The sequence below is a fragment of the Drosophila takahashii genome, chromosome 2R (genome assembly GCF_030179915.1).
Source record: "Drosophila takahashii strain IR98-3 E-12201 chromosome 2R, DtakHiC1v2, whole genome shotgun sequence".
Lineage (NCBI taxonomy): Eukaryota > Metazoa > Arthropoda > Insecta > Diptera > Drosophilidae > Drosophila > Drosophila takahashii.
In genome coordinates this window covers 36709325-36736183 of record NC_091679.1, presented here as the reverse complement: position 1 = coordinate 36736183, position 26859 = coordinate 36709325, and the positions used below count along the sequence as shown (strand labels likewise).

General features: G+C 44.9%; 8 protein-coding genes across 17 annotated transcripts; 5 read left to right on the top strand and 3 right to left on the bottom strand.

Annotated features, from left to right (window-relative positions):
- Nucleotides 1–40: 40 nt before the first annotated feature.
- LOC108068463 (angiogenic factor with G patch and FHA domains 1) lies at nt 41–5611 on the bottom strand. Of its 2 annotated transcripts, XM_070213376.1 has the most exons (9): nt 5302–5602; nt 5115–5238; nt 2260–2396; nt 1997–2092; nt 1404–1785; nt 841–1326; nt 661–778; nt 495–600; nt 41–436 (listed from the first exon to the last, which is right to left on the bottom strand). In XM_070213376.1, exons 1-9 carry the CDS (start codon nt 5491–5493, stop codon nt 272–274), a joined length of 1806 nt encoding a protein of 601 aa, XP_070069477.1. In that variant the 5' UTR covers nt 5494–5602; the 3' UTR covers nt 41–271. The 2 variants fall into 2 exon arrangements, with proteins under 2 accessions (XP_070069477.1, XP_070069478.1); XM_070213377.1 differs by lacking the exons at nt 41–436; nt 495–600; nt 661–778; nt 841–1326 and adding an exon at nt 1849–1930 and having other exon boundaries at nt 1585–1785; nt 5302–5611.
- On the top strand, nt 3534–5116 carry Hex-C (Hexokinase C). Its single transcript, XM_017158067.3, has one exon. It carries the CDS (start codon nt 3687–3689, stop codon nt 5049–5051), a length of 1365 nt encoding a protein of 454 aa, XP_017013556.1. The 5' UTR covers nt 3534–3686; the 3' UTR covers nt 5052–5116.
- Nucleotides 5612–5825: 214 nt separating the features above from the next.
- On the top strand, nt 5826–6463 carry mRpL41 (mitochondrial ribosomal protein L41). Its single transcript, XM_017157893.3, has one exon. It carries the CDS (start codon nt 5918–5920, stop codon nt 6416–6418), a length of 501 nt encoding a protein of 166 aa, XP_017013382.2. The 5' UTR covers nt 5826–5917; the 3' UTR covers nt 6419–6463.
- Nucleotides 6413–7409, bottom strand: LOC108068376 (probable splicing factor, arginine/serine-rich 7). The gene is made up of 3 exons (XM_044393180.2): nt 7253–7409; nt 6613–7195; nt 6413–6544 (listed from the first exon to the last, which is right to left on the bottom strand). The coding sequence occupies exons 2-3, from the start codon at nt 7180–7182 to the stop codon at nt 6464–6466; spliced, it is 651 nt and encodes a 216-aa protein (XP_044249115.1). The 5' UTR covers nt 7183–7195; nt 7253–7409; the 3' UTR covers nt 6413–6463.
- A 221-nt stretch (nt 7410–7630) lies between these two features.
- Lpt (Lost PHDs of trr) lies at nt 7631–12704 on the top strand. Its single transcript, XM_017158056.3, has 9 exons — nt 7631–8317; nt 8369–8491; nt 8547–8716; nt 8782–8972; nt 9030–10996; nt 11066–11210; nt 11269–11579; nt 11634–11942; nt 12000–12704. Exons 1-9 carry the CDS (start codon nt 7723–7725, stop codon nt 12647–12649), a joined length of 4461 nt encoding a protein of 1486 aa, XP_017013545.2. The 5' UTR covers nt 7631–7722; the 3' UTR covers nt 12650–12704.
- A 114-nt stretch (nt 12705–12818) lies between these two features.
- On the top strand, nt 12819–14279 carry LOC108068460 (uncharacterized). The gene is made up of 5 exons (XM_017158058.3): nt 12819–13012; nt 13072–13278; nt 13339–13411; nt 13472–13647; nt 13700–14279. Exons 1-5 carry the CDS (start codon nt 12871–12873, stop codon nt 14122–14124), a joined length of 1023 nt encoding a protein of 340 aa, XP_017013547.2. The 5' UTR covers nt 12819–12870; the 3' UTR covers nt 14125–14279.
- Nucleotides 14193–16304, bottom strand: Nap1 (Nucleosome assembly protein 1). Its single transcript, XM_017158057.3, has 5 exons — nt 16151–16304; nt 15558–15668; nt 15010–15478; nt 14624–14953; nt 14193–14562 (listed from the first exon to the last, which is right to left on the bottom strand). Exons 2-5 carry the CDS (start codon nt 15644–15646, stop codon nt 14332–14334), a joined length of 1119 nt encoding a protein of 372 aa, XP_017013546.1. The 5' UTR covers nt 15647–15668; nt 16151–16304; the 3' UTR covers nt 14193–14331.
- Nucleotides 16305–16943: 639 nt separating this feature from the next.
- Nucleotides 16944–26750, top strand: kcc (solute carrier family 12 member kcc). 9 transcript variants are annotated; one of them, XM_070212975.1, is made up of 22 exons: nt 16944–17085; nt 18894–19049; nt 20809–21000; nt 21379–21512; nt 21571–21653; nt 21709–21811; nt 21884–21989; nt 22052–22181; nt 22237–22355; nt 22422–22640; nt 22694–22850; nt 22906–23165; nt 23222–23474; nt 23540–23902; nt 23964–24150; nt 24209–24424; nt 24483–24590; nt 24905–24958; nt 25689–25781; nt 26106–26239; nt 26299–26438; nt 26499–26750. In XM_070212975.1, the coding sequence occupies exons 2-22, from the start codon at nt 18914–18916 to the stop codon at nt 26588–26590; spliced, it is 3279 nt and encodes a 1092-aa protein (XP_070069076.1). In that variant the 5' UTR covers nt 16944–17085; nt 18894–18913; the 3' UTR covers nt 26591–26750. The 9 variants fall into 9 exon arrangements, with proteins under 9 accessions (XP_070069076.1, XP_017013582.1, XP_017013581.1 ...); XM_017158093.3 differs by lacking the exon at nt 16944–17085 and adding an exon at nt 17445–17638 and having other exon boundaries at nt 18894–19025; XM_017158092.3 differs by lacking the exon at nt 16944–17085 and adding an exon at nt 17445–17638.
- Nucleotides 26751–26859: the final 109 nt, after the last annotated feature.

The following is a 26859-nucleotide window of genomic DNA, read 5'->3' as shown; positions in this document are numbered from 1 at the left end:
TATGCGCATTTCGCTCGCATTTAGTTTAGACCAACATACGCGACGTCATATTTATTTAACATTACCTTCCCTATATTCTTTTTGTTCATAAGCGAAGCTAAATTAATTAATTGACTGATAGCTTAACCTTATAGCAAGATTTTTGAATTAATATATACATATATAGAACCGATGTGTATATACATACATATATATATACATAATATACTTATGAATATGTTTGAGTAATTGTTAATTAAATGTGTTTCCAACCTAAAATACAAATGCCTTTCTAATCACTATCATCCGACTGGACAAAGATATCGCTAGCGCGCTGATATCGAGCCTGTGTGATCTTTAAGTTGGCCAACTTTCGTTTGTCCACAGGTCTAGAGCTGGAGGTAACTGGGTCAGTGTTCCCTAGACCGCTAGTGCCTTCATTGCCCACCACATTGATCTGTAAATGGAAAAGAATGAGCAATGCAGGATTCGCTGAGTTTGTGGTAAATACTTACCGGCGTCAGAAGTCCAGCACTGGAGTTGGTCTTGCCCAGAGTGTCGCCCTTTTGCCAGCCCAGTTTGCTGAGCATTTTGAAGCCCTTGTTGGAGCTGCCAATCTCACTAGGAAATATGAGATATTAGTCGACTATTAATGGTGAATTGTTTACAAAAGCTACTCACGTGTTCACACAAGCGATCTCAGTCTTTTCTTTATCGGTACTGCTGCCCACCTTGACCCGTCTTGTGGCGGCGCGATCATTGTAATTGGACTGACCATTGGCACCAGACTCAACAAATTCTAGAAATTCAGATGGGATAGTTGAGTTTCAGAGGAATAATAGGCACCCTAAAGATATTTACTCTCATTTTCCAGGCCATATTTGCGCTGCAGCTTTTTTAGCTGCTCCTTGTGGGATAATACGGTTGCGGTAGATGCGTTTCCAGTGGTCACCACAGGCGCAGGCGTCTCTATCAACAGACCCGGCTCACACAGGCCACAGGTACTGTTGCCCTCGTGCACGTGACACAGGAGTTTCGTCTGTCCCAAGGTGATGACACTACCGTGAACCAAATCCATGGCTTCGCTGGACATTGGGGAGCCATTCAGAATGGTGCCATTGCGGGAGCCCAGATCAAGGCACTTGTAGAGTCCCAACTTGGCTTCGTAGTTAAACTTCAAGTGGCCCTTGCTGACGTTCACGTCCGGAATGATGACATCGTGGGAGCCCTCGCGACCCAAGGATCCACCTTTGTATGTGATCAGATGCAGGCTTCCAACCTTCAAGGTCTCCAGATTAGTCTCCTGGACAATAATGCGCAGCGATGGTGGATACTTCTTGGCAATATCTGCGGAAAATGACAAGAATAAGTTGTTTTGAACTAAGCTATTCCTGGCGCGATAAAAACGCGGATATTTTAAGCACCTTGAAAGCGCCCGGCAGCCTTAAAGATCGGAACACTGCTGTCCTCCGTGTCGCTAATGCCGCTGCTCTCCTCGTCGTCGCTGGAGTCGGAACTTGAGTCACTACTTTGCGACAGCTCGCCCTCCTCGGCATCCCCATCCCGCTCGTCATCGGAATCCCTGTGCCGCTTCTTGGACTTGTGATGGCGCTCCTTCTTGCGTTTCTTCTTGCCGTGTTTCTTATTTTTCCCCTTGGCCTTGCGCTTCGACTTCTCAGCACGATCCTTGGCCTTTTGCTTCTCGGCCTTGATCTTCTTCAGCGTGTCGGGGTCGGTGATGACGCCTCCCAGCTCATCGAACTCCACCTGCTCGTCCTCCGATTCCGGCTTGGCCGCCTCGTTCGCCTGCAACCGAGTGAAGAAAAGAAATCCGCGTTTTTATCGCACATTCTGGACCTTGCCGCTTACCTAATGCATTGCTACGCATTCGGTCTATGCTGAGTTTGTGAAACCCCGCTAAAAGGCTACTATAGGCGCAGTCGCTCACAGGCTGCGCAGCGAGGAGGAGAAGAACGGAGGTTAATGTGGTTAGAGTCAGAGGAGTCCACCCACTCACCTGAACCTGCGCCTGCGAGTGGAACTCGTACGAGTCCTTTGCGTGGTCATAGCTGTAGTAGCAGCCGGTGTTTCCGTCGTAGTACAGCCCGTACTCCTAGGGGGAAAAGAAAAGCGGGCTGACATTAACAACAGTTCGAGCCATTGATGTAGGTTCGCCACCGCGATAACCCCTGAAAGTCACCGCGGTGCAGTCGCTGCATCGCGGAATAGAATAGAACGGAACGTCATAAAGATTACGTCCGCTGTTTATAGCCTATTTACCGCGTTATAGTAGTAGCCCGTCTTGGGATCGTAGTACATGCCCGAGGTCGGCTCGTAAACGAAGTTGTTTAGGTTTTCGGCGTGCTTGGCCGCCTGTCGCATCTCGTCCACAAAACTGAATGCGTCCGTCGCCGATACTGAAAGTATAAACGGGTTGTAAACATGACATGTAATAATTTCTTTATAATTGTTGATAAGGTTTCAAAACTATTGAACAAAAATATATATTAGGGAACATCAATACAATTTTACATGGTGATTTTGGAACCTTTACTGCCTGATTAGAAGTCCCTGAAGTCATATCAGCCTTATTACTTGTTCACTCTTAATTATGAACAAATTATATTACCTATACATTACTTCCTTATTAATGTTTATAACAGTAATCTTTTATGGAATGTAATTTTTGTTTAAATCATAAATTAGAGTGAATAGATGAACTTCCATAGCTGGAACTTTTCTAGCTCGAAGACTAACTAATTTTATTAGCAAAATGTGTTCTATAAGTCGAACTTTTTGGTGGTAGTACAGATTATAAAGCACTGCTCTATAGTCAATGCTTAAGGTCGCAATCTTGCGCAATCATTCCAATACTATTCTATTGAAAGTGGTGTCAAGGGCTGTTGAGACTTTTGTCAGCGGCAGTGGCGTTAGCCCATGCGACACTTTGGCGCTAATCTCGGGCATTAGCGGGCCGGGATGTTTGACGCACGCTTTATTACTCGACCTGAGACCCCACTAATACTCCTCAATAGATAGGGAAGTGGGTGGGCCGAGCGGGTAAGATGCGCTCCTTGAAACGGCATTATCGCTCCGATAGCTCAGGAGGCGCGGTGCAGCTAGTGACAGTTTATGGCTGTTCAATGGAAAAGTGAAAAATGGCCTTGGCATTTTTTTTACAAGTTTACCACTCTCTAAAAATAAAAATAGAATAAAAATGGGGTGATTATCAGGAAGTGTAAACTACACATCAGTGGGCTTTTCATAACGGACAATTAATTTTCTAGCTAATGACCAAGATCCTTAGTGGCTAATTTGCCTGTGATCAATGATGGAATTTTTTCTTTATGCTAATCTTCGAGTAAAGCTACTTTTAATTTGTAGGGTGCCAAATCAGGAGCTATTGCCGGCAATTGACGAGCGGCAAGCGATTAGCATATCGCGCAGTTGTAGTTTCAGATTCGAAATCCGCAGATCAGCTACTTAGGTGTGTTTTTCGCTTTTAATTTGCTACGCAGCGCCCAGATTGCAGTGGCAGCAGTTGTTTCCTCGCCTGGCGGACTGCATCTCGTCTCTGCCCGGCTCTTATCAGGCACCCAAGTTCACCGAGTTCCAAATCGCGGTGGGCTGGCCAGGCGCCTGGTTAGTCGTTACTCATCGTTCGAGGCGGTTACAAGCTTAGACAGCCAGAAGATTAGCCAAGCAAAATGCTGGACGCGGAGGTGCGAGAACTTATGCAACCCTTTGTGCTGAGCGACTACCAGGTGCAGGAGGTGTACAGTCGCTTCTGCCTGGAGGTGGCCCGTGGTCTCAAGCGCTCCACGCATCCGCAGGCCAATGTCAAGTGCTTTCCCACGTACGTGCAGGATCTGCCGACGGGCGACGAGATGGGCAAGTATTTGGCCCTGGATCTCGGCGGCACCAACTTCCGGGTGCTGCTCGTCTCGCTGAAGGGTCACCACGACGCCACAGTTCATTCCCAGATCTACGCCGTGCCCAAGGACCTGATGGTGGGTCCGGGCGTGGAGCTGTTCGATCACATCGCCGGCTGCCTGGCCAAGTTTGTGGAGAAGCACGACATGAAGACCGCCTATCTGCCCTTGGGCTTCACCTTCTCCTTTCCCTGCGTGCAGCTGGGCCTCAAGGAGGGCGTCCTGGTGCGCTGGACCAAGGGCTTCGATTGTCCCGGTGTCGAGGGCGAGGATGTGGGTCGCATGCTGCACGAGGCGATCCAGCGCCGCGGCGATGCGGATATTGCCGTGGTGGCCATACTCAATGACACCACAGGCACCTTGATGTCCTGCGCCCATCGAAATGCCGACTGCCGGGTGGGCGTCATCGTGGGCACGGGCTGCAATGCCTGTTATGTGGAGGATGTGGAGAATGTGGACCTGCTAAATGCTGAGTTCAAGCGGACAAAGCGGCAGGTAATCGTGAACGCCGAGTGGGGGGCCTTCGGCGAGGGCGGCCAGCTGGACTTTGTGCGCACCGAATACGATCGCGAGGTGGACGAGAAGTCGATCAACCGGGCGGAGCAGCTGTTCGAGAAGATGACGGCCGGCATGTACCTGGGCAACCTGGTGCGCCTCGTCCTGCTGCGCGCCCTCGAGCGCAAGCTGATCTTCAAGCAGAGCAGCCGACGGCCGGAGTTTGCCGGCGTGCTGGCCAAGAACGAGGAGGTCTTCGAGACGCGCTATATCTCAGAGATTGAGGACGACTCGTTCCCGGAGTTCGCCAGCACCAGGAAGATCGTGAAGCAACTGTTCGGCCTGGAGAAGGCCTCGGTGGAGGACTGCCAGACTCTGAGATACATCTGCGAGTGCGTGGCCAAGCGGGCGGCCACTTTGGTGGCCATCGGAGTGAGTGGCCTGGTCAACAGAACCTCCAACCGCCGCGTGATAGTCGGCATGGATGGGTCCGTGTACCGGTACCATCCCAAGTTCGATGCCTACATGCGGCAGACCCTGCAGAAGCTGGTGAAGGCGGACAAGGAGTGGGACATCATGCTCTCGGAGGACGGATCCGGACGTGGAGCTGCGCTGGTGGCCGCGGTGGCCAGCAAAACGAAGTAGGAACTCACTACTTGGGTAGCAATAATAACTAGACTCGGTGGAATAAAGAAACTCTTGACTCACAATCGCTGGTCTTGTCTTTTTTGTCGGTGTCTTCATCTTTTTCCAGGGAATCCTGGTTTTCCAGGAGCTCGGTTTCATTGATTTGAATGGCCTTGTCGCAGGAAGTCTTTTGCTCTTGTTGCATCTTTAAATGTGAGTTAGGATTAAATTAGGTTCCTCTGTGGGTAATGACAATACCTAGACTTACGAAATTAAGAAGTTTTTGTTTATAGGCCGCCAGTTTGGTGTCGTATTTCCGGATAATCCCGTGCAGCTTTTCAACGTACTGCAACAGTTGTTGCTGCTCGCAGGACTCCAAGTCCTTCGAGCTCTTCAGTTCGATAAAATCGTGTTTGGCGGCACTTTCCGCCGACTCCTCCTCTTCGACCGGCGACGACATTGTTATTACAAACTCGGCTGAGTAATTTTTATAAACAAATTCACAAGCCGAAGAGTTTTGGGGCTCTATTAATATAACGGTGTTTTCAAGCACTGACGGGCGGCGAAATTTATCGATAAATTTGGAAGATGATTGTTGGTACACTCAAAAAAAAAGGTAAGCTTTCAAAGAATAAAATTAGCATGGACTGTAAGACCTCGAATACAGAATGATTTTAAAATTGATACCTATTAAGTAATTTTTTTAATATATCCATAAGATGTGAAAAACATAAAAGTTCTTTTAACAAATTCAACAATTTTAACCACATTTCCTATCGGTTTTGTTTGTATCGAAAGAACTGTCATCTCCAGTCCAGCAAACAGCTGTTTCGCTCCCGCATTTGTTATTTAACAACTTCGCCTCGCCGAAAAGCCAAATAACAATGAATAATTGTATTAAACTGGCGCCCATGGCACTCCGCTGCCAGCAGAGGACCATCAGCACTTCATCCGTACTGGAGGGCAAGCGGAACTTCCGCAAATTCAATGTGTACAACAAGCGGGGAACTCGCGTGGTGAAGGAGGCCCAGAAAACGCTGGCCAATCCGCCGGTGGCCATTCACAAGCGCGGAGTGCGCGACACGGGAATCACTGTGGACGGGCAGTACGTGGAGATCCCCGAGAAGATCCCGGACATCATAGTGCCCGACCTGACCGGCTGCAAGCTGAAGCCCTATGTGTCGTACAAAGCCCCCGAAGTCGTCCAATCGGAGTTCACCAGCTTGGACCTGTTCAACGCCGTCTACTCGCAGAAGATCATCGAGGACTTCAAGGCGGGCACCCTGCAGGCGGACGGCAGTGCCAAGGAGCCCTCGGCCAACGAGCAACTGACTCCGGCGGAGGCGTTGCAGCGCGCCCGCAGGACGGGCAGCGATATATTCTAGACAATTAGGTTTATTGTTTCTTAAATACAGAGTCTGAACTCTCGACTACTCCTGCATGTACTTCTGGCGGTAATTGTAGAGCTTGCGCAGCCACTTCTCGGCCTTGAGATCCGGGTCGCCGAGGAACTGTGGGGATTGTAAGGATAGAGAGATCATTAGAGGATAAGCAAGAGGAACAGGTGACCCCCACTCACGTTCGGATGGAATATTACATCTTCGTTTCGCACGGCAACGGGTGGCTTATTGGGCACTGTGACCGTCTCGTTGTTCAGGTCTATGATGACCTTTTCGGACGACTCTTTTGCATCCCTTGAGCTGAAGAAGGCAGCGGGCTTGAAGGTGTCCTCGTCTATGGTCTCCAGTGCCTTTTGCACCTTGGTGTCCAGTAGATCGATGGCCTTCACGGCGGCAGTTACGGGTGTGGTGCCGGATCGGGAATTGCTCTCGGAACTGGGACCCCTGGTGGTCCTTTGAGAGGCAGAGCGGGATTTGTTTTGGTCCCTGCTCCTGCTCTTGCTGTGCCTGCTCCGGGAACTGCTCCTGCTGCTGGAGGAACTGCGCGAGGAGCTGCGACTGCTGCTGCGACTCCTGCGGGAGTACTTTTTCGACTTCTTGGACTTGGACTTCTTCTTCGACTTGGAGCTCTGCCGGCTGCTCCTAACGGGCGACTTGGAGCGGTGGCGTCTGTCGCGATCCCGGTCTCTGTCTCTCTCCCGATCTCTTTCCCGATCACGATCCCTGTCACGGCGGTCGCGATCCCTCATTATTTATTTAGGCCTATAAATATTAAATTTTTGTTATTATTTCAAGACCCTGCTTTCCCGCCCATAATACCTCAAGCGCACAGAAAACGCAGTCCTTTTGGGTTTTCCGACAGGTGGCCACACTACTTTCCAGCAATATTTTCCGGGATTCCGAGATAATTTTCCTCGAATGAAAATGTTTTTTTAGGAAAATTCAGACAATTTTAACTCTGATTATAACGATATTTTTTTACAATCCCATTAATTTAATGACGTTCGATAACTTATTAGCTTTTCCAGATTTTATATAAAAAAAAATGTCCTGCATTAATCAAACTATTTGAAATTACATTTACAGGTTTTTAGGTCTTTAGTCCCTCATTTATACTAATTATGAATAGAAAATAAATAAATTAAAAAACATCGATAACACCCTGCCAAACATCGATGCCAGCGATGTTTTGCCATCGATAGATCTCCACCTCTGCAGCCGAGTAATGTATACAAAATAAGCGGTGGCGGCTATTTTTTTGTTATTTTAATGAAACGCGTCGACCCACGATGAGCACGAACGTTGTTGCGAGCATGGAGGAGAAGGCGGCGGCCGACGACCTGCCGTACTTCCCGGAGAAGTTTCCGAGCAAGGTGTGCTGTTTATGCAACCTCGGGGAGAAGAGTGCCTTGGGCCAGGGTGAGATTCTGCAGCTGAAGGCGCCCACGTCCGCTGAGATCAGGGATAAATATCCCGTGGACCGCCTGAGGGAGGACGGATCGCGGCTGTTCTATGGCCCCAAGCAGCCGTCCTTGAGCTCCGGCGAGTGCCACTACGAACTGGACAAAATCGGACAGCCGGAGGTGGTGCATCCCGCCGAGTTCCTCGACGAGGGCTTCGTCTACGTGCACCGCATGTGCATTATGTGGTCGCTGCGCAAGAGCCAGATCAGCGACGCGGACGCCACGTACTTTGCCAGCCACTTTGCGGAGTTCCTGGAGCAGAAGTGCAACTTCTGCGGGCGCCACGGGGCCTCCATCAACTGCAAGATGAACTGCCGCCAGGTGCACCACTACCCGTGTGCCGCCGCCGCGGGCTGCCTGCTCATCCTGGAGAGTTTCACGGTCTTCTGCACGGAGCACTTGAGCCAGGTGCCTGTGATATGTAAGTATTAAGTTCATAGGGTATCCCCGAAACTAACAGCTTGACTTGCAGGCAGCGACAATAACGTGGAGTGCCTGTCCTGCTCCTCGCTGGGGGATCTCTCCAAGCTGATCATGTGTAGTACCTGCGGCGACCACTTTCATTCAACCTGCATTGGCCTGGCCAATCTGCCAGGTAAGCTTAACCAGAGACTATATAGACTATATAGTTATATCTACTTGTTTATTAGACACCCGCTCTGGCTGGAACTGCGCGCGCTGCACCAAATGCCAGATTTGCAGGCAGCAGGACTCAAATGACACCAAGTATGTAAAGTGTGAGCAGTGCCAGAAGATCTATCATGCCTCCTGCCTGCGACCTGTTATCTCAGCGATTCCGAAATACGGCTGGAAGTGCAATGTAAGCCAATAATGGTTCTGTATTATGGATATTTAATATTATTAATTATTAATAACTTGTTCCAGCGCTGTCGCGTGTGCACGGACTGCGGGTCGAGAACTCCGGGCGGCGGCAGCTCCTCCCGCTGGCACAGCCACTACACAATCTGCGACTCCTGCTATCAGCAGCGGAACAAGGGATTTTCCTGCCCGATTTGCCAAAAGGCATATAGGGCAGCTTCCCACAAGGAAATGGTCAAGTGCAGCTGGTGCAACAAGTAATTAATTTCTAATTAGTTTTGAATCTATGATAATTCTTCTTGGATTCCTCTCAGATTTGTGCACAGTACGTGTGACGAGGAAGCGGACTTAACGGCTTACCACAAGAAAAAGGAGCAGAATCCAGATTACGATTACGTGTGTCCGAACTGCAAGAGCAATTCATCGGGACCTGGGTCATCGCAACAGGCAATCGACTCGATCGTATTGTCCGCCATGGACTCGTCATCAGAGCAACTGAGCCTCAAGGAAATTGAACTGGACCCGCTGGAGGGAAAACCCACCATAGATCCATCCAGCGATGAACTCCACAAGCTGCCCGCCGGCAAGAAAAAAGTGTGCCTTTCGAATGTGCGCGGAAAGAGCGGGAAATTCGTCCTGCACCGCATGGGTGTCATGTCGCAGATCAACAAGAAGCGCAGCACGCGGGGCAAGGGACGCCAGCTGGCACTGCCCAGCATCTCAAGCGATCGCTGCCTGAGTCGCAACATGGAGGCTGATCTAACCAGCGACAAGAAGCTGCTCCTCTGCTCGGCGAGGGATAAGTTTATCCAGGCACAGGATATCTGCGTGATGTGCGGCTCGCTGGGCATCGAAAGCGATTCGGTGATGATCACCTGCGCTCAGTGCGGCCAATGCTATCATCCGTACTGCGCTGGCGTGAAGCCTTCGCGGGGCATCCTGCAGAAGGGTTGGCGATGCCTGGACTGCACGGTGTGCGAGGGATGCGGCAAGAAGAACGACGAAGCGCGGCTTCTGCTGTGTGACGAGTGCGACATCTCCTACCACATCTACTGTGTGAATCCGCCGCTGGAAACCGTGCCCACGGGCAACTGGAAGTGCTCCTTTTGCACACTGTGCCAGAAATGCGGACGCAATCCCACCGAGAAGAGCGAGTTCGGGGACTCCAACATGCTCGAATGCCCGCCCTGCACCAGCCAGTCGTCGTGTCCGGTGTGCAAGAGCCCGTATTCCAACGGCGAGATGATCATCCAGTGCGAGCACTGTGACCTCTGGTCGCACTTCCTCTGCGACACCGTCAACGCCCAGCTGACCATTGATTACTACGACAATAATGTGTACAAGTGTTTGAAGTGCCGCTGCTCCACGAGGAACTCAATGTCGCTCACGGATGCCAAGACGGGCAAGGAGGATTCGTTGGCCATTGGTGGTCAGTCGAGCAAAGCATTCGTTCACATCACAGCCACCTCGGGGCCGGGTTTCGATGCCAAGAGCAGTGCATCCGAACGCAATCATCTCACCCTGGCCAGCGACATGCCCGAGGCTGCCCCGGAGGCCATCCATTGGATCGACGGCGTGTGCCTAAGCGAGAGCGGATTGGGCATGATCAAGTCCCTGTCGACGGAGATCAAACGAAAGCGCAAGATGCGACAGCCCATCGGCAACGGCAAGGATGGTCAGGCGGACGGAGGCGCCGAGGAGGCGCTGGAGAAGTACAAAGACGGAATGGTCTGGGATGGGACGGAGAACGCCATTCCGGAGGGTTTCACCATCTCCACCAATGACGAGGGCGTGCATATCTTGCGTAAGAAGCGGCAGCGGAATCTCCAAAAGCTGGGCATAGGTGGCTTTTCCGTACGCAATAGAGGTCTGAAGAAGGACAGCGAGGAGACGACTGCTGCGGATCAATTAAATTCCATGATGACCATGGACAAAAAGAAGAAAATCATACGAAAAAAGCAGAAGAACAAACTTATCGAAGCCTATCCTGTGTATCTGCAAGAGGCGTTCTTCGGAAAACCTCTGCTGGAAGGCGGCGAGCTTGTAATGGCCGAATCAGACTCCTCTGACGAAATCGACGCCTCCATGAAGGTGTACTTCACGCGGCCCGAAGGCAAGAGCCCAGCGAATCAGGACACACCGGTGGTGCACAAGAGTCCAGCGAAGACCCTCAAGAAAGTCAAAGCTGAGCCGAAAACTGAGAATAAAACGGTTTTCATTGAGCAAATGCCAATGGGAATGCAGCACAAAAACCCCATTACACCAGTTGCTAACGTTTTTGGTAATTAACTAACCTTTGTTTATCTTGTTTTAAGACTTTATTGACCACTGGTTTTCATTTTTGTTCCAGATCCCTTACATACGGAGATTTCTAACACTGTTTTTGGCAACAGGCATCCTTTGGACACTTTGGCTTCACCAAATATTCCAGAACTAGACACACCAAACTCTGTAAATACGGTTACATCAGCTGAAATTATTGAAAAACCAATGAGGTAAGCGTTTTGACAAAATACCAGTCTTCCCTTAGTTAAAATTAATATTTATTTATAGGGAATCACCTGTGGTCTTGGTCGATAATTACATGGTACCTAACCAGTTGCCTCAGGATCAAAAGTTTCACAATCAGCTATATTTGCCGGGAAATATTGCAGTAAATCCGAGCCAACAGCTCCATTTCCGCCAACAGCCGGATCACTTAAAAGCACAAAATGTCAATAAGCAGAATATGCAAACTATGATTAGCCAAGTAGTTTTGCAAACAGAAAAGAGACCGGAGGAGGAACAAAAGGTTGTCGAACCCGTGACGGAAAATCTGAACGCTGGCACTCAAAAGACAGCTGAGAAAATGCGAAAGGATGAAGGTAGGAATTGTTTTATACCTATGATTTAAATACTCAATTAATATCTTATTGCAGACCTTGGTCTAATGGCTACCATTTCGGCAGTATTGTATGCCAATACGGAGCATCCGAACCTAAAAGAGTTGTTCCCGAACTGGAATGATCGCTGCAAGCAGATTCTAAAGAGGTGGCGTTCGCTGTGCAACGAGAAAAAGGCTCCTTTCTTGCAAAAGGCTAAGGATAATCGCTCTGCTTTGCGGCAGAGGCGAGAGCAAAATAAAATACCTATGCCACCAAAGCCACAAAAGCAGGAAGATATGGGAAGAGTGTGGAAACAACAGCCCAAATTGAAGGAAGACCAACCGAACATGTTTGTCACGTACAGTAAGTGTAATGTCAGTAAAGTCACTCTTCACTTTATTTATTTTCTATTTATTTTAGATGGAAATGCCTACGATATGGGTAACTATGTTGGTGGCCCGGCGCAGGCAACGGCAAATAACGCCAACCCGCATCATGTGATGCCGAATGTGAACGACAATTTGGTGATTAAGGCTACGATGCAAAGGACTCAAGTGCATACGACAGCAACCACTACTCTCAAAATGACACCCGTTGACAATCGGCTGGAGTTGAATGCGGTATATGGCACAGAGCCCATTGGGGATAAAAAGCTGAGGAATCTGCTGCAGAAGAATAGCACAGAACCAATGCTAATGGGAGCCAACTCGGACTTGTTCCTAGCCAATGATGTCATGCGGCTGGGCATGATGCAAAATACACCCATCACGCAGAACAATCCAATGTTGAGCATTAGTGGAAAATCTCAGCCATCTGAAGGCAGGGCCTTGGAGCAGGATGTGAAGTTGAACGAGCCGCAGGAGGTCACTTCTTCGGCCGTGGAGTTGGAGACCGTTGGATTTGGTGACATCCTGGGAGGACTCGGCGAAGGCGACGACGATGATCTACTCAAGTCGCTCACTTCCGAAATGGGAGATGACTTTAATATTCTGGAGTATGCAGACCCAGAACTAGACGTGAATGTCCTCAATTCACTAGACTTTGATGACAATGAAAAATGTTCTACATAGGAAAAACGGATTCATTTAAATGGAAATAAAGAAGAATGCAATATTTAATAATACATTTAACTTTCGTTTTTTTGGCGCCAAACATTTATTATCGATTGCTGAAAATATCGTTTGAATATTGAAACGATTTATAAAAAAATCAACATTGACTTCTAAACGAGATTTTTAGAAAGTTAGTACTGTTATTACCTTTTCACTTTCTGTAAACAATCTTGATAAATATGCAATTGCTCAGTATTTTTCACTCAATCTTGACTATATACTTCTTTCAACTTTTAATTAATGTAACCCATTCCAAACTAAATCTTAAATATGCGATTTTAAGACAAAAGCAAGCACCCAAATCACAAAATGACACTTTTGGTATGAATTTAAAAGAAATTGTGTAGTTTTATCACCTTATTTCGAAATTTGTTATGAAGCATATCAACAGAGAATCAAATATGATGCTCAGAAAACGATGCGAGTTATTTTCTATAGGAACAACACCAAAACTCTGGAAACTTCAGCTTATGACGATACCTATGATCTTAAGGGGTCAGGTTGCTCAGCTTCCGACAAGTTTGCCATAGTTTTACATGGCTGGATTCAAAGTTGCTCGGACGAATGGGCTTTATCACTAATTGACAGTAAGGCAAAGGTAATTTTTTATATTCAAAGAACCTTTTTTAAATAGATCAATATTTCAGGGCTTAGTTATTACCGCGGCGGATGTGTGATATGCATTGACTATAGTGTAGTGGCTAGTTCCTCATATATGCGGTAGGTAAATATTTAATATGGTCAAGAAAAACTCAAATTTCAATTCCCTAACTTATACAGGTTATACACAAACTTCGACACCCTGACTGGAGCCATATCTTCCATTATTTTAACACTCTTTAAGCAGGGATTTGACCCGAAGCGAGGCTATATGTTTGGCTTTAGCTTTGGTGGACAACTGGCTTCAGCAGTAGGAAGATCTTTACGGCCTTATCACATCATCGAAAGCATAGATAGTCAGTATATAAAATGATTTCTACGACCAACTAAATTACTTCTGAGTTTCAGCATGTGATATGGCTGGACCCGGATTTGATCCCATTGCAGTGGATCACTCGAAGGCCGGAAAACATGTGCAGTGCTTCCACTCGAGTCGCGACAAGGGCACCTTCGTTTACTCCTGCCACAGGAACATTATGCTGGGCAGCTGTGGTCTAAAACAGCCTTCGGTGGCCAGTCAACTTCACTTGGGCAGTCATGGTCTTTGCGTTGATATATACATAAATACCTTCGACTATCCCTTCTACGCCCTTAACTCCACACCGCCGGAGTGCTTCACCTGGCAAAAAGCCGCGAAGATTCCAGATGGCTACACAGTGGGTTACGAAGAAAACTTTGACAACCAGGTCTCTGGACAAATCTTTGTGCCAACCAGCCTGCATTACCCCTACAACTTGTCCAAAAAACATCTTAGATTGCTGACTAGAAATTAAATAGACAATTAACTTTTACACATTTAATTACTCTCTTAAGATTTACGTCTTAATCAAAGCCAATTGAATGAAAATATCATGTGCGGTTTATTAGAATTCAGCTCATATCGTTTGTAGTTAAGTTTTAATTCACCAAAAATATATTTCAAATCAAATTTGAATTATGTATATACATTATATCGGTAAACCAGCCATATATTAAGATGCCTACTGATTCGGGCAGTCGTTGGGCGACTGTTTCTTGTTGCCGCCAGGACCTTTGGGACCCTTTGCTGGCGGGGCATCATCGTCGTCATACTCGTCCTCTTCGTTCTCGTCAAACTCCTCCTCATCCTCGTCGTCCTCATCGTCGACAATGTCGCCAGTGTAGTAAAGCACCGCTTTTGGAATAATTCTGGCGCGCAAGAAGTGACCAATTTCGAAATCGGTAGCCAGTATCTGTAATTCGTGGAAGTTAAGTTAAAGATCCAGCAGGTGAGCACTGCAAGGGCTATCTAACCTGCTGAGATTCGTCATCGATTTCCTCCTTGTCGGTTGGAACCTCTGGTGGGTTGAAGAAATTGAAAAAGGAATCCGTTGGGACCTGCTTGACGATGGTGCGCACAGCGCCACGCTCCTTGTGCTTCTGCTTCTTCCGGATGGTCTTCACTGTCAGGTTCATCTTCTTCTCCCAGTTGATGGTGCACCCCGTGCACTTGTAGATCTCTGGGCCCTCGAATGCGAACGGATCGTCGGGATCCACGGTGGACTTCAGAACGTACTGTTTCGTAAGGACTGAGTTGGTGAAGTACTCGTTCTTGTCGAAATGGAACTCCAAGGTGTACGAATGCTGAGGGATAAGGAGCGTTAGCATGCTGAAAGACTGGAGGGCATAGCAAAACTCACCCCATTATCGTACTTAATGGATATATCGATCAGCTTGCGCATGGCCGGCTCGTCGTGGGGCTGCACCATCTCGGAGAGAATGGCCGTGTTGCGGAACACCGTCAGCCAGAAGCCGGGAATGCCCTTGGCGTCCTGGGGAATACTTTTCAAACTCTTCAGCGCCTCGCGGAAGTGCTCGGCATCGGCCTCGTTGTCGGTCAACGGCTCTGGCTCCTTCCACTTGGGCTTCTCCTCGGCGGGATCCACCTTGCCCTCGACGATCTCCTTGCGCTTGTCGAACAGCGGCTGGTACTGCACCTGGTACTTCTGCTCCAGCTTGTAGACCTCCTCGAAGAACTCGGCCTCGATTTTCAGGTGCTCCAACTGCAGGTTCTTCAGATACACAATCCTATTCTGCACCGGAGCCGGCAGAGACTTGACCATTTCCTGCAGATACTGGCGCCGCAGAACCGAGTTCATGTAGGCCGGCCTAATTGGAGTGTTGGATTGGATTATTAATTGCCCTTGTTTCGGTGCCAAAAAGGATGTCGTCACCGCTCTCTACTCACATCGACTGGCAGTCCGAGCCAGACTTCTCCTCGTCGATTTCGTTGCAGGACTCGGGGTCTACATTGCCTTCTGCTGGAGGGTCCACCATTGTTCAATAAATGCCGATTTCACTGCAAGATTAAAGAGTATCTTAGTTTTCTGCATGCAATTACTTTTGATGTACATATTCGCCAGTGATGTACAGACTGATGTACACATGTGCACATGCATGGATGTGCAGATTCTTATACAGAAAATTGCAACTGTGAAGGAATCCCAGACTGAGGGCACATGCAAACCCGAGCTACATATTTATTGAGCAGCTAAATATTATAGAACTTGTAGAGCGATTCGCACACATCGAAGGGCGTTTTAAAAACTAATACGCCATTCGGTCGGCAGAAATGTATTCGCATGTGTGTGTGCATGTGCGATTCAATCAAATTACCATGCATTGCGTTCTTGGAAAACACGTGGTGGAGCGAACAGGGCTCGATTTAAGCGGAATTCAAGGTTTACCATGGACATTGACTATTTGAAACGCTGGCTGCTAGTTGGGCAGTTAGTTAGCCACCCTAAGTAGCCGCTAATCACTCAGAATTTCGCAACTTACCTTCAGTTGGAACAGACGCACGATGAGCACCGCGACGAAAATGTTTAAAAAGGAACGCTTCGGTTCGTGGGTGAGGAGTCCATTTTCTTTGGAAAGGGCCTATTTAACGACAGCCCACGGCCACTCTAGCTTTCTTAGCCGAGACACAGAACCGCGGTTGCGATATTTTTGGCTTAAATTAAATTAAGTGAAGTTAATTAAAAAAAAAATTAAATTTTATATTTAATCGTACCTTATTTTATTTTATTTAATAAAAAGTGTAATTTGTTTAACAAAAGTGTTAGCGTTTGAATTTAACTTATAATTTTTCTGTTAAAAAATAGATTTTATTTTATACCTGACAATAAAAAGAGAGAAGAATACCCCATTCAGCCAAGCAAACAAATATTTTGCCAATGATCTTTGGTGAGAGCTATCGATGAATTTTATTTTTCATTCATATGTGATTTATTAAGTGATATAAACCAATAAATTAATACATTTTTTAGTTTTAGTGAGAAGACCTCAGGAATTAATCCAGTTAGCATCTTGGCAGAGCATTCATTTTTTGTATCGATACTATCGGTAGCCCCTTAAAAATCAAAATAAAACATCTGTGTTTAAGTTTAAAAATTTTACTTTCTCTTTATATTAAAAAATAAAATAATTATTTTACATAAAACCCAATTTCAAAACTATTTATTTGTAAAATCTGACAACCCCCAAAATAATCCGATCAAGGTGTTTCGAAATGTTTCCAAAGAACTATCGCATTATCCCTGCAGCACTATGTAAATAAACAAATTTCTACATTGTCCATTTTAAAGTGTTTTGCATATTAAAAACCATGGCTTATGTGTATTCCACCAAAATATTTAAAGATTTATTAACTGTCAGCTCGAAAATGTCAAAACTTGCAGATATAAATACGTTTGTCGCTGCGGAGATCTCAAAATGTAATCCAAAATCCATAATTTTGTATTAAAAAATATATATTTTTTTATGTGGCAAAAAAATGCATGCTAATATACACACCCACATCAGCTCACATCTATAGCTATTAGACTCTTTTAACTGCCTTATAAACTTTGCCAAGAAACAGTAATTTTCTGCGTTCACCAAACGGCGAGAAGGAAATTATCATAAGATGGTAATGGTATCATATCATGGGTGCTAATTGCAATAAATATATCTCTGGCGGACTTTTTTCCAAAATACAATCGGTATTCATGCGTCCCCTATGCGTTACATTTGATTTCAATTAGACTTTTCATTAATACAACAGTTTCCCCCAACTCGCGATTCCAAAGTATATACAGTGGAAAATCATTTTGTATTACTCATGCGCCTTTAATATGATAGTTTTATTTTATTCGTACAATTGAAAAGTTCACTAAACAATAAGCAGGAGTGGAGGCGCCTTAAAAATAAATAAATATACAAGCAGAAAGGACGTTAGTTAGCATAAGTGGATCGTCGGTGAAAAGCGAGTTCAAGGCGCTTGCTCAAGTAAATAGAATAAAATTTCGCTGCGCGTAAACATTACATTTTTCCCGTGCCAAAAGCATTCCCGATTTATTCTGTATGTATGGCTGATTGTTCGATGTGATTTACCTATATCCCCGGATCGAAATCGAACCCTTGGCTGAGGGACGTTAGATAATACGCGCTTTTCCATCCAGTTTTTGGCTCTGATTCTACGTGCGTCGTCGCTCATCCTTAACTACATACATATGATATGTATGTAGATATGGATGTATCTGCATGCACTTCTTTGTGTTCCATGTAGACCTGTATTTACGTTAATCTATGGAACGATTTCGTGTGTATGCGGGGTTCAGAGCGCCCCCCAATCGATGAGAACAGATTTATGCACTTATCAATGAACTAGACCCCCACTTGGGCCATCTGTTTTGCTCGTTTTTTGGCCGAAATCGGGATGAGACCCGATCGTGATAAGACTGAGCTTATAGTACACGCATTCCGATTGAACAAGTGTATCTACATGGACGGATAGTAGGAATAATTTCCAATTTACCCCCAAAATTTGCAGCTAGTGCATGACATGACTACATACATTGTTGTTTATTTATCAGTCCAGGCTAAAATTACAGTGGCGGTGAATAATCTACGCACGGTCGAAAGACCGCCATAATGTCCATGGTGCTTAGTAGTACAAAATTTGTTATATAACAGTTAAAATTCCGAATCATATCTTGGGTAGAAACAAAGTCGTAACTTATATAACGAAACCCGTGACATAACACCTCTGAGCCATACTAAATGGCCGTTATCTTATGCTAACAATAAAGAGTGTAAACCGATTAGCGCGAAAAGATCGAAAACAACTTTTTATCTGCCCTGAAAAGTGGAGCATAAATCGAAGGTGCAATTTTTCTTTTCGTTTAGTCATCTACTAATTTCAGTAGTCATGTGATAGTAACTAATATTATGCAAATAATGTGATGATACCTTCGATCACGGGTTATTATACTTATTTGAGGTGCGGCGGAAATAAAAAAGTATAGATTACCTGTCTTAAAAGTTTATTGGCTTTTGGGTTTATGTGAATTCGGAACCGACTAAAATAGAATCATTATCGGCGGAAAGTAACTTACCTGACTTAAGAGTTTATGGGTTCGTGGGTTTATTCGAATCCGGAACAAACACACAAGTGGACTTATGATCGTCGGGAATGCTTTTGATATTTGATTTTTCGTTTCTTGATAAGCTTTCAATGGATATTAACTGATTTTGATTTCAGAGTGCCTTACATCCAGAAATATGCCAGATAGATTTCAAGTTACAAAAGCAGACGAAGACACCGCGTTGGACTATAATCAGGATGAATCTGCTAGTGGAAAACTGCTTGGAGACATCCACGACGAAACCCTAGGTGAGAACTATGGGTCCTATGACGGTAAGGATATTTATTTTTTACTATTATTATTTTAAAGGGAATGCTAATATAAGAGGTAAATTCTAAGATAAACTATTTGGAAAACTTAAAACAAATAATGATGAGGATACTATTTTAGATAGGACATATATTAGGCACCAAGAGGATATTTTATCAACCTAGTAGCTTTTTTCAATATGTTTTATTCCTCTTTGTATTAAGTCTCTGTAACGGAGGGATATACAATTCCTCTCCTTCGAATGACTACTGTAACCCCAGATAGAGCTTACGGACCTGCAATCCTATCCTTGCGCTGCCCCAGTTGCCCGAGTCCAGGATGTCCCGCTGACACATTTCGTCGCAGCTGTAAGCCAAAGCTCGTCTCGTAGTACCTGTGGAAAGCTCCCAAGGAGAGAGAGAGAGAGCCGCCCAGGCGGCGCAGCTTTTCCCTTGGATTTTCTTTTTCCCTTCCAGCGGATGCTGGGCGAGAGTGGCTGGATGGTTGGGTGGTGGGAGGCTGGGTGCTGGCCTGGCCAAGTCCCGTAAGCCCAGTGGGCTGTAGGCCAAGAAATGTACACCTGCAATGGCGCTCTCCGCTCTTTTCAGCATCTCTCTCGAAGAAGAGTGTGTGTGTATTAAAAATGTGTGTAGACAAAAGCTTTCGATTTCATCTCAATTGAACGCTCAGGGTCCTGGGCAACATAATTTTTATTCGGCCGAATACCAACAGTTTTCTTAGTTTTTCTATTAATCCGAACGAAAAGTAGCATACATCTGAGCGTTTTCGCTCGCCTAAAATCTAAATAATTTTAGAAAGAACCTTCTTTCAAATAATACAACAAAAAAAATATAAAAAAACATGAAAAACCAGTTCTTTTTGAGCACCTTTAACAAATAACATAATTTTAACAATCGACGAAATTCTAACAATAATCAAATACATGAATAAAAGTGCGTTCAATTACAAAGTGTGTGCCCCTTTTGAGACTTCAGTTCTGGGGACTCGAGTTCGAGAATTTCCACGTCCCCTGCATTCCCCCATATAAAAGCGCCAAGAGCTATTCATTTCGTAACAATTTTCAGAGCACCATTCGGTTTTCTATGCATTTGTCAGCTCGAGAGCCGCATTACAGTGAAAAAGGATGACTTTACGGCATTTATTTACCGCCCCACGATGACGGCCTGAAAATCCTTGACCTAAATTAATCGGTTACATATTTTTTTTTGTCTGAGCTGGCACAATTTTCGGTGCTGCGAATGCACAGCATCCCTCTTTCCGCCTTTGAATTTTAAATCCACACTCACCTCCGAAGTCCTGGGGCATTTCCCGATTAAGAAGTCCTTTCCGAAAACCCAAATCTCGAGTATATAAGCACACACGTCCTCAGACATGTGAATATACACCGAATCGGCCACGCCTTTCGGTTATATAATGCCGATGCGTAGAGCTCCTCCTTAAAAAAAAAAAACCATGCCATTCCCATTTAATTCTCGTCCACTATCTAGTGTTACCTAATTTTAAGTGAAAAAAGTGCAATCTAGAGCAAGGGTTTGAAGCCAAACATAACGGTTAACATGCAAAGTAACAGTGCAAAAGATGATTCGGATGAAATGGAAATAATACCATCCGAACACAATGGTACAGTTCACGACACAAAAAATGAAGGTATGTGTGGGATCAGAATAGCCATTAAATAGATTTATATAAGTTAGCAAGTCGAATCCTGGGCGATTACATAATATTCTACAACTTTATCGCATCCTAATGCTTCTCTTACAGACTCAGGTGATATCCACAGGGCTGAAGAAAACCAGAAGTCCAATATCGACCCAAATCTATATCTGTACGATGATGATTTGGAGACCAGGCCCCATATATCAACATTCATTTCATCAATTGCCAATTATGAAAACACGATACCAGCGGCCACCGATCCCGATGCCAAGCCGGCAGCTCCATCGGCTCGAATGGGTATGTTCGCCGCGACTTAATTAACTTTCTTGTTTCTTGTTTGCCATACTGAAAGGCGCATATGAATCAGACAAAGGGGCTGCAATGTTCGCAGCCCGACAAAGCTGCATGGGAATGATTACTTTAATCCCATTTAAAGTGTTTTAACCTTCACTGTGCAACGAAACATAATAGGGTTATTCATAAATCCCGTTTGTTTTGAAATCACTTATGAAGGTGTCTAAAAGTATGCAACACTAGTTTATTATTTTTCATTCTTTTAGACACCCTCAGTGATTTCATTTCTGTGACATCCCCAAATGTTAACGAAATCATTCTTCATTAATAATCTAGTGTAAGAAGAAAACTAACTAACGTATTAAATGTTCAAATTTTAAGGTACCCTAATTGGAGTGTTCTTGCCATGCATTCAAAACATCTTTGGTGTCATATTGTTCATTCGGTTAACATGGGTTGTTGGAACGGCTGGCGCCGTATGTGGATTCTTAATTGTTCTGACCTGCTGCTGTGTGGTAAGAGCATCTTCTTGATAAACCATCCATTTTGGCCACATTTGAATCCTAATTCCAGACAATGCTTACTGCGATCTCGATGTCGGCCATTGCAACGAATGGAGTGGTTCCGGCGGGTGGGAGTTACTTCATGATATCACGGTAATTACAATGGCATATTAAAAGGTATTAAGCCTAAGTGTCCCGTTAAACTTAGATCCCTGGGCCCTGAATTCGGTGGAGCGGTGGGAATGTTGTTCTATACGGGAACCACTTTGGCAGCGGCGATGTACATCGTTGGTGCCGTGGAAATCGTATTGGTGAGTTAAGAGCCCCCATTTAAACTGGAAAAGTTCCATTACATTAATTACTTAATTATTCATCGCCTCCAGACATACATGGCGCCGTGGGCATCAATATTTGGGGACTTCACCAAGGATGCTGACGCGATGTACAACAATTTCAGGGTCTACGGCACTTTGCTGCTCATTGTTATGGGTGAGTTAAACTTGGGGCCCAGTAGTAAGGAGTAAACTTTAATGTCCCGCCGTAAAATCAAGGTCTCATCGTGTTCGTGGGCGTGAAATTCGTCAATAAGTTCGCAACGGTGGCCCTGGCCTGTGTCATTCTGTCGATAATAGCGGTGTATGTGGGAATATTTGACAATATGCATGGCAACGAAAAGCTATAGTAAGTGCTTCGGTATTACCTTTTGAATGGCCACTTAAGCTCCTTTTGATTGCAGCATGTGTGTTCTGGGTAAACGACTCTTGAAGGATATCCCACTTGACAATTGCACAAAGGAAGACTCGTTCATGCGCGACATATACTGCCCAGGTGGTAAATGCGACGAATACTTCCTAGGTGAGGTCTATCGAAGGGAATACCCTTTTCTTATTCTAATTACAAAACTTTCTCCTGGATGAGCAGCCAACAACGTGACCAAAGTCAAGGGCATCAAGGGTCTGGCCAGTGGAGTTTTCTACGACAACATATGGCCTTCGTTCTTGGAGAAGGGCCAGTTCATAGCCTATGGAAAGAATGCCATCGACATTGAAAACACCAATGGCCAGTCATACAACCAAATTATGGCCGATATTACCACCTCGTTCACCCTTCTCATCGGCATCTTCTTCCCATCGGTCACAGGTTGGAACTTGTAGGCAAATTCTTGAGATCTTTCTAACCACCTTTATAAACAGGCATCATGGCTGGATCCAATCGATCGGGTGACCTGGCTGACGCCCAGAAAAGCATACCCATCGGAACGATATGTGCCATTCTGACCACCAGCACGGTGTACTTATCCAGCGTTATGTTCTTCGCCGGCACTGTGGATAATCTCCTGCTGAGGGATAAGTGAGTATTACTTATTATAAAAGTAAGTTATAACTAAAGGCCCCCACCATTTCAGATTCGGTCAATCCATCGGTGGCAAATTGGTAGTGGCAAACATCGCCTGGCCAAATCAGTGGGTCATCTTGATTGGCTCTTTCCTCTCCACCTTGGGAGCAGGTCTGCAGAGTTTAACAGGAGCTCCTCGTCTGTTGCAGGCGATTGCCAGGGATGAGATTATACCCTTCCTGGCTCCGTTTGCCAAGTCCTCCAGTCGTGGCGAACCCACCCGTGCGCTGCTCCTGACCATCGTCATCTGCCAGTGCGGCATTCTCTTGGGTAAATCTAGGATCTTATGACTGCGATATATCCAATCTCATACCCTATAACTACAGGCAATGTGGACTTGCTGGCCCCGCTGCTGTCCATGTTCTTCCTCATGTGCTACGGCTTTGTTAACCTGGCCTGTGCCGTGCAAACCCTGCTGAGGACTCCCAACTGGAGACCCCGCTTCAAGTTCTACCACTGGAGCTTGTCCCTGATCGGCCTGACGCTGTGCATATCAGTCATGATCATGACTTCTTGGTACTTTGCACTGATTGCTATGGGAATGGCCATCATCATCTACAAATACATAGAGTACCGCGGGTGAGTTACTCGGGGTTCTATCAGTATATATGGTAAATAATACCAATTAATCCTCGACTTTGCAGCGCTGAGAAGGAATGGGGTGATGGCATTCGTGGAATGGCCCTCACCGCCGCCAGGTACTCTCTCCTCCGCCTGGAGGAAGGCCCACCGCATACGAAAAATTGGCGTCCCCAAATTTTGGTGCTCTCGAAGCTCAACGATAACCTCTTGCCAAAGTATAGGAAGATATTCTCCTTTGCCACCCAGCTGAAAGCTGGCAAGGGATTGACGATTTGTGTGTCTGTGATAAAGGGCGACCACACCAAGATAACCAACAAGGCCGTGGATGCCAAGTCCACGCTGCGCAAATACATGACCGACGAGAAGGTGAAGGGATTCTGCGATGTTCTGGTGTCCCAGCAGATTGGCGAGGGCCTCAGTTCAGTGTAAGTATAAGGAATACAAATATAACGATATATAGATGAACTAACATCTGACATCTAACAGCATCCAAACAATCGGACTGGGAGGCATGAAGCCCAACACTGTCATCATCGGATGGCCCTACAGCTGGCGGCAGGAGGGCAGGAACAGCTGGAAGACCTTCATCCAAACGGTCCGCACAGTGGCCGCTTGCCACATGGCTCTCATGGTGCCCAAGGGCATCAACTTTTACCCAGAATCAAGCCACAAAGTAGGATATACCGTTCAGAACCCGGAGTCATTAAGTAATCTTTGTAACCCTGTTTCAGATCGGTGGCAACATTGATATCTGGTGGATTGTCCACGACGGTGGTCTGCTCATGTTGCTGCCTTTCCTGCTGAAGCAACACCGCACTTGGCGCAATTGCAAGCTAAGGATCTTCACAGTTGCTCAAATCGAGGACAACTCGATTCAAATGAAGAAGGATCTAAAGACATTCCTGTACCATCTCCGAATCGAGGCCGATGTCGAAGTTGTTGAGATGGTACGTTCTATCTGGTATATCTTGAATGTCTTGTCTTATATCTCATTGTAAACTGCAGAACAACAGCGATATTTCCGCTTACACCTACGAGCGGACTCTGATGATGGAACAGCGAAATCAGATGCTGAGAGCATTAGGTTTAAATAAGAAAGAAAACTCCAAAGTGGTAAGTGGTCAACTTTTGAGAAGATTCTCATTCAAGACATCTATACTTCTTCGAACCGAAGATGTTCCATACATTCAACTCATTCTTGTTTAGTTTATACGGCCATAATGCACATTTAGTCTTTCATTTATTTTAATCTTTATTAGCATAGTTCTTATATTCGTTCGTTTTGAAGGTTGCGTATTTTGATTTGAGTAACTGTTGAGAGGAAACCATCTTGCCCTTTGTTTCTCATGTACCTCCAATATCCATATCATATTACTATCTGAGATCCAAATTAAAATTTTACACTTTATATATTTAAAAACCAAAAGGTTCAGACTATAATGGACTTTAAGGAAACACCCAGTGATAATAAAATGTCTTTGGTAAAGAGTATAAACAGAATGACTATATTGATATATCAAGATACAAACTTTTCATTGCCCGAACTTTGTATGAAACCTGATTGTGTGTGTCTCATCAGTACATCTTCCGGTGGGAGCACGTGGCTCCTTTCATCTTCATACATATCATAAACCTCTATGTGTTGTGTCAATGTGATGTTGCTAATGCTCACCCTCCTATCTATTATAACTCTATAAAAATTGTAATTTATTCTCAACGTCTATTCTATTGGACTTGCTTAATAAGTAGCCGTTATCAGCAGATTGTCAGGGGCTTCTGAAGTGGCAAAGATAAAACTACATATCTATCCGAGACTGAACGTGTATTTTTTTTGTTGACAAAATAGTTAAAGAACTTGTTCGTGCTGAGACATTTAATTTTATAATTTCAAGGCTTTTTAAATAGTCAAGTCACTTGTTTATAGAAAAAGAATTGCACAAGCTTACTAATCCGATAATTTATATAAAATGTGTAAAAATGTAATTGTCTGAAAAAAAAACTGTTATATAAGTAACTTGGAAAAAATCCTTTAGAAATTGGGAAATTTCTTGACGGGTCTGCTAGTAGACTATAGATAAATTTCCGGGGCAACCTTGTCGAAATATTACTTACCTGCAGTGTGCATCCCGAGAATAGTTAATCCCTTCTCTGATATTGGCCTCTACTCTTCTGCAACCTATTTTCTCATACTCCTCATGGTAACATTTTCAGGTTCAAACTATTGTAGACCACCATTATGACGCCACCAAAACGGCGTCTAAAGTTCGCTTCGCCGATCCAACTATAGAAGAAATACAACATCACGTATGTACTGCTTATAGATTTTTATTTACCATTGTCTCTAATCTCTCGATAATACACATAAGAACATATATAAAGTTAAGTGAGATCAACGAGCTCATCAAATGTAAGCCCGAAACATTTTAATTTTAAACCATAACTCCATATAGTAGAACATGAAACCCATTTTTGAGTTGACTTGAGTTATGAAATTTATTGATATTTTGGCTTTTTACCATTGTTGATTTTACATGACTTTTAAGTTTTTAAAATCAACGGCACTTGTCATTCAAACTCAAGGATATGAATATAAGACATCTGATAATATTTATGATTGCAATTATGCAGGATTCTCAGAACGACGAGAAACGTAACTCAATTGATTTGGATGGTCCCGAAAATGCGGACACACCCGAAACTACTTCTAACAAGGATGAATCGACAGAGAAAGCCGACGGAGACTTTAAGTCCAGTGTGAAACCGTACGGGATAATGATTTTTATTCAATATACAGTCTCTTTAAATATTTTATTTCCCACAGGGATGAGTTCAATGTTCGTCGCATGCACACAGCAATAAAACTAAATGAGGTTATTGTAGAAAAGTCACAGGATGCCCAGTTGGTCATAATGAATTTACCTGGACCACCTAGGGAAGTGAGAGCGGAGCGTGAAAGCAATTGTAAGATCTGGAAAAAAAGCATCCTAAAACATCACCTAACTGATTTTTTTCCCCTTTCAGATATGGAATTTCTGGAGGTATTAACAGAGGGCCTTGAGAAAGTGTTAATGGTTCGTGGAGGAGGTCGAGAAGTTATAACAATTTACTCTTAAGAGCATTAATCGCTCAGTTTTATAAGAGTTCGCAACACTAGACAAGTTTAAGAATCAATCAAATTTTTAAAAGAAGGTTATTAATTTGTTATATTCAATCATATGTCCAAATATTTTATTTTTACGTAAATAAAATATCAAAAAATTGTAACAATAAGAAGGACGGGCGTTTCATTTGGTGGGAATTCATTACAGGTGGATAAATACTGGTTGCTTTGGTAACTCGGCTTGGAGACGGAGTAAACAAAAGTTAACAAATTATTTACCTA

Coding starts and splice junctions, on each gene's coding strand:
- Hex-C (XM_017158067.3), top strand. CDS start 3,687: ATGCTGGACGCGGAGGTGCGAGAACTTATGCAACCCTTTGTGCTGAGC.
- LOC108068463 (XM_070213376.1), bottom strand. CDS start 5,493: ATGTCGTCGCCGGTCGAAGAGGAGGAGTCGGCGGAAAGTGCCGCCAAA. Junction 1,327..1,403: donor GGCTGCCGGGCGCTTTCAAG/GTGCTTAAAATA, acceptor CATTTTCCGCAG/ATATTGCCAAGAAGTATCCA. Junction 601..660: donor GAGATCGCTTGTGTGAACAC/GTGAGTAGCTTT, acceptor CATATTTCCTAG/TGAGATTGGCAGCTCCAACA.
- mRpL41 (XM_017157893.3), top strand. CDS start 5,918: ATGAATAATTGTATTAAACTGGCGCCCATGGCACTCCGCTGCCAGCAG.
- LOC108068376 (XM_044393180.2), bottom strand. CDS start 7,182: ATGAGGGATCGCGACCGCCGTGACAGGGATCGTGATCGGGAAAGAGAT. Junction 6,545..6,612: donor ATGTAATATTCCATCCGAAC/GTGAGTGGGGGT, acceptor CAATCCCCACAG/TTCCTCGGCGACCCGGATCT.
- Lpt (XM_017158056.3), top strand. CDS start 7,723: ATGAGCACGAACGTTGTTGCGAGCATGGAGGAGAAGGCGGCGGCCGAC. Junction 8,318..8,368: donor GAGCCAGGTGCCTGTGATAT/GTAAGTATTAAG, acceptor CTTGACTTGCAG/GCAGCGACAATAACGTGGAG. Junction 8,973..9,029: donor AAGTGCAGCTGGTGCAACAA/GTAATTAATTTC, acceptor GATTCCTCTCAG/ATTTGTGCACAGTACGTGTG.
- LOC108068460 (XM_017158058.3), top strand. CDS start 12,871: ATGCAATTGCTCAGTATTTTTCACTCAATCTTGACTATATACTTCTTT. Junction 13,013..13,071: donor ATCACAAAATGACACTTTTG/GTATGAATTTAA, acceptor TTTGTTATGAAG/CATATCAACAGAGAATCAAA. Junction 13,279..13,338: donor GGCTTTATCACTAATTGACA/GTAAGGCAAAGG, acceptor TCAATATTTCAG/GGCTTAGTTATTACCGCGGC.
- Nap1 (XM_017158057.3), bottom strand. CDS start 15,646: ATGGTGGACCCTCCAGCAGAAGGCAATGTAGACCCCGAGTCCTGCAAC. Junction 15,479..15,557: donor GGCTCGGACTGCCAGTCGAT/GTGAGTAGAGAG, acceptor CACTCCAATTAG/GCCGGCCTACATGAACTCGG. Junction 14,954..15,009: donor CCATTAAGTACGATAATGGG/GTGAGTTTTGCT, acceptor CTTATCCCTCAG/CATTCGTACACCTTGGAGTT.
- kcc (XM_070212975.1), top strand. CDS start 18,914: ATGCCAGATAGATTTCAAGTTACAAAAGCAGACGAAGACACCGCGTTG. Junction 21,513..21,570: donor TTCTGACCTGCTGCTGTGTG/GTAAGAGCATCT, acceptor TCCTAATTCCAG/ACAATGCTTACTGCGATCTC. Junction 24,425..24,482: donor ATGTCGAAGTTGTTGAGATG/GTACGTTCTATC, acceptor TGTAAACTGCAG/AACAACAGCGATATTTCCGC.